Raw genomic sequence first — 13887 nt, forward strand, 5'->3', positions numbered from 1 at the left:
TACAATTTTTTAAATTAAATTATTTTAAAATACGAAATAACCGTTTAAAATTTTTTATGACTTTAACATTTGAGAGATTTCTGGTTAAAAAATACAAATTACGCTATTATTTATATATTTATATATAATAGTATTAATATTTATATAATTTATATTTTATACATGAAATAACATAACCTCAAAATATACTCATATCAAGAGGCGCGCGATCTATTCAAATCATGAGAATCGTCAGCATCGAAATCTGGAAATATTAAAATCCCAATCTCCTGAATTTATTTCAAAGCAGTTAGCTGTTAGCAGATAGATATATAAATAGAATCGACGAAGTGCTCCGACCGGCAATCGTGCATCTTCGAGTTTTCAAATTCAGAAGAGGAGAAATGGGTTGCGCGCGCAACTCAGTCATTTACAACGTCTCCTACTATATTCACACGGACATGGCCCTGTCATAGTATTGGACCGCATCTCGTTTCAGATCTGGTATCACTGGTGCCACCTAGGGGACGCAGCAATTACTATAATCCGTTCACCACTTTTCTATGGGAGTGGACACACTGTGGCAGGCTGCCTTTCAGTGAGAAAAGCTGTTTGGTCCGCTCACTAGCGACGTGAGCTTGCAATTGTTTCCACGCGCGCGTGTAGAGTTCTGAGCCGGTTATATTACTATGAGAACGGTACGGTGAATGAGAATATTACCGAGAATATAACCAAGAAATAAATTCTCTGAGAATTTATGAGAATCTCAGAATTTATTTTAATTAATAGAAAATTACATTTTTTTGTTAACTTTTCGGTTGAAAATTCAACTCTTTTATTGATGAAAATGCAACTGTTTTGTTAGAAATTAAGCTATTATACTATTTTTTTGAAAACTGAAACTATTTCGTAGAAAATGTACTTTTTATTTAAAATTTATATTTTGGTGTTAAAAGTAAACTGAAATATTTTCTGAACAAAAGTTTCACTTACAAATTTTTTTTACAAATTCATCTGTTTTAGTACAAAATTGATCTTTTTTGGATAAAACTGCAACTAGTTGGTAGAGAATTGAACTATATTGTTAAAAATTCATAATTTTGGTTGAAAAAATTCGTCTTTTTGGATTAAAAATATAATTTTTTTCGTAGAAACTTTTTTTTGTTACAAAATTTCAATTTTTGATGTTAATGAGTTAACTGGAACCTTTTTTGGATGAAAACTCAACTTTTTTTGTAGAAAAATTCTTTTGCTTTACGATAAATCTCATATTTTTTGATAAAAATGCAACTATTTGCTAGAGATGAATTAAAAAAAAATTAGATTAATTTTAAAACAAAAAGACACATTTTGAAATGCACATTTTTTATCCCAAATGATGAATTTTACACATAAATTATGAATCTTCAACTGAGATAGTTAAATTTTCAACAACAGAAATTAATTTTTACTAGAAAAAGATAAATAATCAACAAAAACTCAAATAATTACGGTTTAAGTTAAAAAAATCAATTTTCAACAAAAAAAAAAACGAATTTTTAAATAAAAAGGTCATCATTTTATAATAAAAATTTGAATATATAAATTTTAAGTCAATGAATTTTTTAACTGAAATTATGGAATATTCAACTGGAACAATAGTTACATTTTTAGTTCAAAAGAAATTCTTTTGCTTTAAGATAAATTTAATATTTTTCGATAAAAATGCAACTATTTGCTAGAGAAATCAACAATTTTGCTAAAAAGTCCTTTTTTGTTAAAAAATCGTCTTTTTGGATCGAAAATCCGATTTTTTTCGTAGAAAATTATTTTTTGTTAAAAAATTTATAGTTTGATCGTGAATACTCGACTAAAATCTTATTCAACAGAAAATTCAACTATTTTTTTGAAAACTGATTTTAAGAATTTTAAGAAATCACTTGTTTTGTTAAAGATTTCTATTTTAAGTTAAAAAGTTATCTCGTTGATTAAAAGTTTAATTATCTTGTTATAAATTAATCTTTTTTAATTGAAAATTCAACTACTTGGGTCAAATTTAAACTACATTATGTATTTTTTTATTAAAGGCTTATGTCTGGTTGAAAATTTAACTGTTCAGTGGAAAATACTTCTTTCTTTTTTTGGTTTAGAATTAATTTTTTAAGATTGATATTATTTAGTTAAAAATTCGCGTTTTTTTTCGTAAAAAAAAAAATTATTTTATAGTTTGCAATTTTCTTTTATTCGTAAAAATGCATCAATTTCGTGGAAAATTAATTTTTTTTTGAAGAATCATATTTTTTGTTTGAAAAGTGAATTTTTTTAGAGAAAATTTGTCTTCTGGTTTGAAGGTTCAATAATTTAGGTAAAATTTTATTTATTTTTTGAGTGAAAAATCTTTATTTGTTGGAAATTCGTCTATTTGGTTTTAAAATTCTTTTTTTTGTTGTTGTATAAATTATTTTTTCTGTATTACACATTTTTGGCGCAAAACTAATTTTTCAAAGTGAAAATTCAAGTTCGTCAGTTAAAATATAAACTTTTTTTTTCTTTCTGAAAAACTTAACTATTTCATGGAAAATTTACTTTTTATTTAAAATTTATATTTTGGTGTTGAAAAATGAACTGAAACATTTTCTGGATGAAAGTTCTACTCATTAAAAAATTGTTTTTTATTACAAATTCATCTGTTTTATTACAAAATTGATCTTTTTTGGATAAAAATAAAACTATTTGGTAGAAAATTTAACTATTTGGTTGCAAAAATTCGTCTTTTTGGATTGAAAATTCAATGTTTTTCGTAGAAACTTATTTTTTATTACAAAAATTCAATTTTTGATGTTACTGAGTTAACTGGAATTTAAAAAAAATAAAAACTCAACTTTTATTATAATAAAAAATTCTTCTGCTTTAAGATAAATTTCATATTTTTTAATAAAAATGCAAATATTTGCTTGAGAATTCAACAATTTTGTTAAAAACTCATCCTTTTTGGTAAAAAATTACTTTTTTTGTTAAACATTTATATTTTAAATTGAAAAGTTATCTTGTTGGTTAAAATTTAATATATTGGTGAAAATTAATCTTTTTTAATTGAAAATTCAACTACTTGGGTCAAATTTAAACTACATTGTAAATTTTTTAATTGATTTTTATTTAAAATTTAACTGTTTAGTGGAAAATACTTATTATTTTTTTGGTATAGAATCCATTTTTTAACAGAAAATGCAACTTCCATTTTTTTAAGATTGATATTTTTTAGTTAAAAATTTACGATTTTTTGTTGTAAAAAAATTGTATTGTCGTCTGACAATAGATGAGTCCTGCGATAAACGGGTCCTGAAATAAATGGGCCTTGACTGTATTTTATTTTAAATACCCTACATTTTAAAAAATAATTTCAATATTTTAAAATCTCTTATAAAAGCTTTAAATTTCTTTTTGGATCTTAGATGTCCCTCAAATATCGAAAATTTCCTTGAAATTTTAGTTAAAATTTCTTAAATTAGAAGATCAATTGTTTTCATTTTAAATATTTCAAGCATCCATGAAAAGCTTTAAAATTTTATTTTAAAATCTTGAGAAATCTAGAAGTTGTTTTTAATTTTTTTCAAATTTTAAATAATTTTTGATATTTTTTTAGAACTTCCACATAACTTTTAAAATTAATTGAATTGGTCCTACAACTTCTAGAAAATCCTGCGAATTGAACCAGATTTCCTGAAATTTTTTTTTTTTAAATAACACTTGAACACGTATTGTTTGTAGAAAAAAATTTAAGTAATTTTAAGAGATATTTAGAAGTTTTATAAAGATTAACAATTAATTTGGAACTTAAAATGATTTAAAACTAATTAAAAACCAAATGTAGATTTTCTCAGATTTTAAACAAAAAATCTAAAACTTTTTAAGAATTGTGAAAGGCTCCAAAAGAATAGAAACATTTTCTTAATATTCGTAGGAAAATTGAAAATGTCCAAAAGAACCTGAAAGATTTTAAGGATTAAAAAAAAAAAATTCCAGGATTTTCTAAAAATTGTAGGAAAGATTTTATTTATTTTGAAATATGTTCAGAAATTCTGAAAAAAATGTCCACATACTTAATTTAAATAACTTGTCATCATATTAAGCTTTAAATTAATTTTGAACTTTTTTAAAATTTCTAAATACCTCTTAAAACTAATCAAATTTTTTCTACAAAGAATAAGGGCTCAAATATTATTTCAACATAAAAATTCAACAATTTCGAATACAAATTAAACATTTTTTAAATAGAAAAATAAAAATTTCACCGCTCAAATTTTAAAAGATTTTTGAAATTTTAATAATTCAATGCTTTCGATGTCAAACAATTAAGTTTCAAATTGTTTACTTTTAAATAGTTGGCTTCAATTTACTGTTAATAAATTAACAGTCAAATATTGTTGAATATTAAATAATTGTTCTTTCTCTTGATTTTAATTGATTAAATCTTCAAAACTGAACTTTAAAATTCTTTAAATTAAAAATATACGCTTAAAAATAAAAAAACTAAAATGAAGAATTTTCAAAGTAAAGTTTCAATTCAATTAATTGTTTTAAAAATTGTTGTAATCGAACTTTTCGAAGACTTTTCTTCTAAAAATTTGTAAAATTTCCGATAAAGAAATCAATTCCCGGTTTTTTCCGGTATCAGAAAATTCTCGGCCATTTCCCGGTTTCTAAAATTAAAAAAAATTTAATCTTTTAAATGTCTTATGAAAAATTGTAATCCCTTGAAATCTTCAAAACCTTGACATTTAGATTTTCTATATGGCCTATTTGTTATTTAAGCCAACGGGGAAATAAATATAAAAAAATAAATACTTAAAAAATAAAAATATATAATGGTTTTATTAAAAAAATGTCAATAGTGGCGTGAGTGCGAGCCTGCAAAGATAATATAATCAATCTACTTTTTTATTTTATTTCTAAAATTAAATTTCAGGATTGGACTTACGGAAAAGTTTCTTTCACATCATTGTGGGTCAGTTTGTGTCTCTTTAGATAGGAAATATTTGTGTATGCTTTATCACAATTCTCGAAATCGCAGACATAACGCCTCTGGATTAAAAAAATATCAGACGTCAGAAAATTTCCAGAATAAATTTAATTTAATTTGAATTGGAAACAGATTTTAAATATATATTTTTTTGAATTAACCGCATTCAGGGTGGCCACTTTAAGTGAAAAAAATCCCAGTCATTGCCCAGGACTTAAAGCGGAAATCTTTGGAATTTTAAACTTTAAATATTCAAGCTTAAACAAATTTTAATTAAAAATTTTTTAATTAAAATGCTTAATAATTTTCATGTATAAAATGATAGCTTTTAACACTTTTTAATTGAACAATTTAAAATTCAATGCCATTAATCTGCAAAATTTAAAATTTTTAACTTTTACAAATTGAAATTTAAAGATTTCTTGTTCAAAAAGATAAATCAATGCTATCACTTTTGATGCTTGGAATTTAAGAATAAAATCAATCACTTGTAAGTTTTTAAAATTATATAATTTTAAACAATTTTTTGATAGAAACATTAAAAATTGAACGATCTAATTTTTATTTATACCCAATTATTTTATTTAAAAATTTTCAAAAATCTATAGTTTGATTAAAATGTTTTGAAATCTTTGCAAACTTTAATTTATTATCGCAAATATTCAGAAATTTAAAATATCTATTAAAATAATTTGATTTTTTCTTCAAATATTCTGAAAATGATAAAAAATTAAAAAACAATTTAAAAATCTATCAAAATCTTCCCGATGCTATTCTGAGAATTTAGAAAATCTTTTAAAACATTTGTAAATATTCATATGAATATTAGAAAAATCTGTTTATTCTTTTGAAACCTTTCTAAATTCTTGAAAAGTTTCAAAATTTTATTTCGAAATCTTCAAAGATCTACATGTTTTTTTTTTAATTTTCTGGAATATTTTAAAAATTATTTCAAAATTTCTGAATATCTCTTAAAATGATTCGATTTTTTCCTAAAACTTAAATAAATCCTGTAAAATTTAGAAAATTGCCGAAAAATCCGTTTTAAAAATTAATTTTGCAAAATAAAAAAATTATGTTTAATTTTTGTAGGAATCTTCATACACTTTTTTATTCTTTTGAATATTTTCAAAACATTTAATAAGCTTCTAAATTTGTTTTTTAAATATTAAAAAATCTACCTTGAAGACAATTTTTTTTGCAAATTTTCCAAGTTTTTAATAGTTTTTAAATCTCTTCAAAAATTCTAAATATCTTTTAAATTAACTAGAATTTTTTCTAAATGAATAATTCTTCAATTTTCATTTATTTCTGGAACGTTTTTTGAAATATTTTCAAATATTCTGTTAAAATAAATTTTTCAAAATAAAACACAATTTTCAAGTTGAATGTTTTCAAATTTTTTGAATTATTTAAAAACTTCTTAATATCTTCTGAAATGATAAGAATCTTTTCTAAAATTTTAATAAATCCTGCGAAATAAAAAAAAAAAATTGTCTAAAAAACTTCTAGATTTGTTTTTTAATATATTGAAAATATTTTTTAATTATTTTAAATATTCTCTTAAAACTAATTAAAAAATAAATATCGTTTTTATTTTTTCTAGGAATTTTAGTACATTTTTTTATTCGTTTAAAACCTTTTAAAACGTTAGAAAACCTTCTAATTTTTGTTTTCTAAATTCATAATTGTTTAGTTTTGTTTAAATTAATTTTTGAAAACGAAAAGTATTTTTAATTTTCGCAGAAATCCTAAGAATATTTTTTTCTATTATTTTGAAATCTTTCTAAACCGATGAAGGTCTTCAAAAATTTGTTTCAAAATCTAAAAAAAAAATCGATTTTTTTTTAATTTTGTCAAATTCATAATTGTTTCAAAATTTCTAGGTATTTCCTAAAATGATTCGAATTTTTCCGAAAACTTTGAATGAATCTTGCAAAATAAAAAAAAATAAATTATTTGAAAATCTTTCCAGATTACTTTTTCAATAATTTTTAAAATATTTTCAAATCATTTTGAATATTCTGTAACAATTAATTTATTTTTAACTTTGCTATGAATCTTAATTTTTTTCGAAATTTCAAAAATCTAAATTTTGTTTTAAATTGTTTGAAATAGTATTTTCAAGTTTTAGATTATTTTACAAACTATTACAGACTTTTAAATATTTTTTCAATTTACTCGAATTTGTTCTAAATTAATAACTGTTCAATTGCTATTTATCCATCAAAATTTGTTTTTTTTTTTAAATTTAAAGATATTCTCCGACAATTAATACTTGAAAATAAAAACTCATTAAAAATTAAATCCTATAAAATTAAAAAAAATGCCTTTAAATTATCCAAATTATTTTTTGACCATTTTTCAATCCTTTGAAATAGTTTTAAATATTCTCTTAAAATTAATTTTTCAAAATAGAAAATTGTTCTTCATTTCCCAGGGAATCTTAACAAATTTTCAAAATTATTTTACACCTTCTAAAAGTGCTTAAAAAACGACTAAATTTTTTTCTTTAAAATCTTCCTTTTTTAAAATTATTTGAGCTTTTTCCAAATTTTTAATTATTTCTGAATCCCTTCAAAACCTCTAAATCTTTTGAAGTTGATCGATTTTTTTTTCTAAATGAATAATTGTTTACCTGTTATTTATACATAAAAATTTAACAATTTCATTTAGAAATACAACGTTTTTTAAAATGCTGATTTTTAAAAAATAAACAAATATTGCTAAATATTAAAAAATTGTTTATTTATTTTTTAATTACAAATTTTCAAATGAAATAGATTAAATTTTCAACTTTAAAATCTGCAAACATTTATTTTAATTTATAATGTTTATTCTAAACGTATTTTAACATAAAAGAGCAAAAAATTGCATCATAAATTAATTTTGACACAAATATTTAAAATTGCTCTAAAAAATATTTAACAACAAAAAAGGAAAACCTAAACTTTAAGTTAAAAAAATCAATTTTCAACCAAAAATAATAATTCTTAAAAACTTCAATAATTAAATTTCAAGTTCAAAAATTATGCTTAACCTAAAAAGATAAATTTTAAATTAAGAAAGATCATTTTTTCAAACCAAAAATTAAACCAATAAATAATAATTTTTGACTTTCAGCCAAGCAATTTTATTTTTAAACTAAAATATGAATTTTAAACTGAAATGATCAATATTTAACTGAAACACTTTAATTATTAACCGAAAAGAAGAATTTTTAAACAAGAAAATTGACTTTTAAATTTTCAATTGAAGGAATTAATTTTCAACCAGTGGAATAGTTGAATTTCAAAAAAAAAAGATGAAATTTCAATCATAAAAATTAGTTTTCTACAACAAAAAACGGATTTTCAGCAAAATATTTAAATTTTCATTCAAAGAAATTACTTTTAACAAAAAAATAGTTACATTTTCAAACAAAGTTATGAATTTTCAAATAAAGTTGTAAATATTTAACTGGAATATTTGAATTTTTAACCAGAACAGAAAAGATTAATTTTCAACCTACAAGATTTATTTATACCGAAAAAGACGAATTTTAAGCTAAAAAAGATAATTTTTCAAACAAAAATTGAATAATTAAATTTTTAGTCAAAAACGTTGAAACAAAGAGATGAATTTTGAACTAAAATTATGGAATATTTAACTAGAATAATATTAGTTACATTTTCAGTAAAAAAAATTTTTTTCAATATAAAAATACAACCAGAAAACAAGTTTTTAATAAAACAGCTTATTTTTCAACCAAAGAAATTAATTTTTAATTAAAACAGTAAATGTTCAACCGAGTAAACATAATTTTTAACAAAAAAATAAAACTTTCGACGAAATAATTTTATTTATTTAATTTTATTTAATAGAGAATAAGACTTTTTAAACAATGAGATTAATTTTCAAAGAAAAAGATCATTTCTCACCCAAAAAATGAAAGAGAAGATCAATTTTCAACCAATAATTGACAATCAAATTTTCAGTTGAAAGAATTAATTTTCAACTGAAATTATAAATTTTTAACTATAATAGTTCAATTTTTGACCAAAATTATTAATTTTGAACTAAGCATATTACTTTCTCAAAAAAAAAAAAAAAAAAATCAACTAGAAAATGATGATTTTTCAACCAAAAATTGAATAATTAAATTTTTAGTCAAACATGAAATTTTAACTAAAATTATGTAATATTCAACTGGAATAATAGTTAAATTTTCAGTTAAAAAATATATAATTTTCAACAACTGAAAAAAATCCAAAAAAAAAAAAAAGAAATTTTTGATCAAAAAGCTCATTTTTCAACAAAAGAAATTAAATTTTAATTAAAATGATAAATCTTCAACCAATACAAAAAAAGTTTTTTAAAAACAAAATACATGAATTTTCAATTAAAAATAGAATAAATTTTCAATTAAGGAAATAATTTTAAAAACTGGCCAATTTTTCACAAATTATATAAATTTTCAAAGAAATATTTCAATTTTTAAATAAAAAATATCAATTTTGAACCAAGTAGTTAAATTTTCATCCGAAAAAATAATTTTTAACAAAATATTTTAACTTTCAATCAAATAATCTTTTTTGCAAACTAAAGATGAATTTTCAACTAAAATTATAAATATTCAACTGGAATAATTGAATTTGTAACCGGAAGGAAGAATTTTAAACAAGAAGCCTTCAAAGAAAGAAATTAATCCTACAAAAATAAAAATAATTTTTTTAAAAACAAAATACATGAATTTTCATTTAAAAAGGACAAACTTTCATCCAAATTGTTGAACTTTGAACAAGAGTAAATCAATTTTCAATAAGAGAAATAATTTTCAACCAAACTGATGAATTTTCAACCACAAAGATTAATTTTCTACAAAAAAGGCGAATTTTTCACAAATTACATAAATTTTCAAAGAAATAGTTTAATTTTTAAATAAAAAATACCAATTTTTAACCAAGTAGTTAAATTTTCATTAAAAAAAAATTTGAACAAAAGATTTTAACTTTAAATCAAATAATATTTTTTGCAACCTAAAAGATGAATTTTCAACTAAAATGATAAATATTTAACTGGAATACTTTAATTTTTAACCGAAAAGAAGAATTTTTAAACAAGAAGCCTTGAAAGAAATAAATAAATTTCTAAAAAGAAGGATTAAAAAACAAAAAAAAAACAACATGAATTTTCATTTAAACAGGACAAATTTGTCTACAAAAAAAGTCAAACTTTTCACAAAGGTCATAAGTTTTCAAAGAAATATTTTTATTTTTAAATAAAAAATATCAATTTTCAACCAAGTAGTTGGATTTTCATTATAAAAAAAAGATACATTTTCGACAAAAAATAGAATACTTAAATTTTCGGTTAAAAATCTAATTTAAAAAAAAAAACAAAAAAAATTTTTTAACAAAAGATAATCCGAGTTTTTTTTTTAATTCTTCAAAAATTAAAAAATTTTAATTCTTTAAAAAAATTCCCAGTTCCAAATAAAATTATCTTTCTTTACGGAAACTTCCTTTTAAAAACAATTACTACTATTTTCTAAAATTCTATTTTCCAAGTCACCTTAATTTAAAAATAAGCGAATAAAACGTGGAAATCAGTTTTCTAAATTTACCAAAATTATTAAAATAATGAAAAATTGAATTTTATTATGATTTTTCAAGTGTTCGGATAGATATTTATTCGAAAAATTCCTAAAACTCTTGTTAAAAACATAAATTTTCTCTCATTTCCTGGTTTGGCGGCCACCCTGCGCTTTGTAAAAAAGTGTAGATTCGTTTTTACCAAATTCGGCAAAAATCCAGTAAAATTACATGGAAAACTTAGGTAATATAAATAAGTTTTTTTTTTAAATGTATAAAAATTACTTCGCAAATTGTACGCAAAGTAGAGTTTGTCATAACCTCAAAAAGTAAGATTGCGAATGTTATTGAATTATCTACACTTGTGCATTATTTTCTGAACGATTAATTAACAATTTGAGTATAAATGATAAATAAATACCTCTCCAGTGTGCATGCAATAGTGTCGATCGAGTTTAGAAGGCCTTGCAAATTTGGCTTTGCATCCAGGGTAGGTGCAAGCATACTTCTTTTTCGGTAATTCTGCTTTTCTTTTAGTCTCCTCTTTCTTTTTGACAGGAACTTCTTCGTTTTGCTGTATAATTACAGTTTCGATATCGGACAGAGCCATTTCAATTGCTTTAACAATTATTACGCAACTTTTGTTCTGAAAAGAACCTGTCAAATTAATGTCAACACAGCACAATATGAACTGAAGGCAACAAATAAATGTTGACTCAGTCACGTGATAGCAGGGCTGACAGAGTAATCCGGGGGGGAATTGTTGGTCAAACTAATCCAACAGATGGCGCCACCAACAGTAGGTCTGTCTTTTTCATTGAATTGCATTAAGAAATAGCAAAAATAATTAAAAACTTGATGCTGTTTACAAATAAACAAAAAAAATATATGTAAAAATAAGAGTTACTATTACTAATTATTTAAAAGAAAGTCATAAAAATATGTAGTTTAATACGAATAAAATTTAATTTTAAGATACATTTTGAAAGCAGTTCGAACTTCATATTTCTACGATTTATTTTGCTGATATTATTGATTTTATTATTGGTCCTAACTAAAAAAAATTTATTGCTAAAATTATTAACGTAGCTAATGAAAAAATGATTAAAAAAAAATTATTTGAGTAAAGAATCTTTGTACCTTTAAAATCTTAACAATTTCAAATTTTGAAAGAAATATTTTTTAACAATAATATTAATTTGAATTAAAATGTTTTGAGGGAATGATTTGATGAAAAGTCATTGACAAGATTGATAAATGAGAAAATGGATATAATATTATTTAATATAATGTATATGTTTAATTAAATTGAACCGAACGTCATATATACATTTATGCAGTTCAATAATATATTTATTGCTTAATCTTGAAAGCCTTTTTCTCGTTGCATACAACCCCTAATAATTTTATTTAAAAATTTAAATTTAAAGGAGATTTTGAATTCAATTGTTAATTATATTATTGCAAACCTCATTTCTAAAATAAACACCCTATAAACTATTAAACTCTATAAACAAACGTACTGTACTTATGACGAACAAATGGAGGAAATTCACTTTTGTCAGTCAAAAATGTTCAAAGCCTTCAATTTTTTGCGATTTTGAATTTTTTGTTTTTAATTTAAGATTATTAAATTCGATAGATCTTGACTTTGCGAACTTTTGTCTCCTCTATTTTTTTATTAATAATTTTTCCACTTAAAGCATGGAAAAACTAAATTTTTTTATATAACAATTTTTTACGCTTTAATAACTGATCAGGAAAACTTTATATTGTCTTAAATAAGTGTTTAGAAACTCATAGAATACAAATAATGTGCTTATTAATCCATTTATTTGTTATAAACCAACTTTATGAACAAATTGACCAATAATCTTATTATCGGTAAAAAAATGTGTGGCTAAAAATGCTTCACATTAATGTAGGAATGACATTTAATAACAAAAATAATTAAAAGTTTATAATAACCACTGTAATAAACAATTTTTGAGCAAAATATTAGAATTTGAGATTTTTCAAATTATAGTTTCCTTCAATGGCCAGAACGACTTCAGGTATTCCTTAAAATAATAAATATTTAATAATATTTGACAAAATATAACAATTTAAATTTTTGTAAACAAATTAGATAAAGAAGTTCAAAATTTTAGTCCTTTTGCATATAAATTTTTTTCTGCACTGAAAATGTTTTAAACTGTTGGATGAATGACTGCTAGTCACAAAAACATTTGAGAAGTTAACAATAACCATTGTTATAAGTAATTCTTGTGACAAAATATTCAAAGGTAAGGTTTTATCAAAATTTTTATTTTCCTTAGTTGCTACAATGGCTCCGCATATTCCTAAAAAAATGTATCGTTGATAACATTTAGTGAAATATAATAACTTGCATGTTTAAAAATAATTTACATACACAATTTCTAAATGTTGGCAGTTTCATTTGGAAAAAGTCGGGTTTTCAATCTTAATATATTGAAAATGAGATTCACTCAATATAAAATCTTGTGACAATAAGCCACCGACATGGCCATCAAAGAAAATTTAAATTTGATAAAACCTTAAGTTCAAATATTTTGTCACAAGAATTGTTAATAACAGTGGTTATTGTTAACTTTTCTAATATGTTGGTGACTAGCAGTCATTTTTCCAATAACTTAAAACATTTCCAGTGAAAACACAAAATTTCCATGCCAAAGGGCCAACATTTCCAATCTATTTATCTAATTTGTTTAGAAAAATATAAATTGTTATATTTTTTCTAATATTATTGAATATTTATTATTTTTAGGAATACCTGAAGTCGTTCTGGCCATTGAAGGAAATTATAATTTCAAAAATCTCCAATTCTAATATTTTGCTAAAATAATTGTTTATCACAGTGTTTATTATAAACTCTTAAATTATTTTTGTTATTAAATGTCATTCGTATAATAATGTGAAGCATTTTTAGCAAAAATAAAATTTTTTTTTACCGGTAATAAGATTATTTGTATATATGATGTTCGGTTCAATTAAAATAAATATATACATTATATTAAATAATATTAAATCCATTTTCTCATTTATCAGACTTGTCATTGGCTTTTTACCAAATAATTCCCTCCAAACATTTTAATTTAAATTACCATTACTTTTTAAAAATATTTCCTCCAAAACTCGAAATTGTTAAGATTTTAAAGGTACAAAGATTCTTCACTTTGCAACTGAAGTTGTAGTCTTACATATTTTAATTATTATTATATTTATATTGGATATAAGTGATATATTTTTTATTACTTCTTCTAATCATGTATATATTTTAAATAATTTTCTCATTGAGGAATTGAATATTGTTAA

General features: G+C 21.9%; 1 protein-coding gene across 2 annotated transcripts in view; it reads right to left on the bottom strand.

Moving 5' to 3' along the window:
- LOC117168264 (zinc finger and BTB domain-containing protein 24-like) overlaps window positions 1–11229 on the bottom strand; it is an 18475-nt gene extending 7246 nt beyond the window's left edge. The window contains exons 1-2 of one of the 2 annotated variants that reach the window (XM_033353768.1): window positions 10973–11229; window positions 4937–5040 (exon numbers count right to left, since the gene is read on the bottom strand). In XM_033353768.1, coding sequence (XP_033209659.1) covers window positions 4937–5040; window positions 10973–11161 — 293 coding nt within the window. In that variant the 5' untranslated portion in view covers window positions 11162–11229. The remainder of the gene's footprint in view (window positions 1–4936; window positions 5041–10972) is intronic. The other variant, XM_033353769.1, reaches the window with a different exon arrangement.
- Between the last annotated feature and the right edge of the window lie 2658 nt (window positions 11230–13887).

Source organism: Belonocnema kinseyi, chromosome 2 (assembly GCF_010883055.1).
Source record: "Belonocnema kinseyi isolate 2016_QV_RU_SX_M_011 chromosome 2, B_treatae_v1, whole genome shotgun sequence".
In the NCBI taxonomy this organism is placed as follows: Eukaryota; Metazoa; Arthropoda; class Insecta; order Hymenoptera; family Cynipidae; genus Belonocnema; species Belonocnema kinseyi.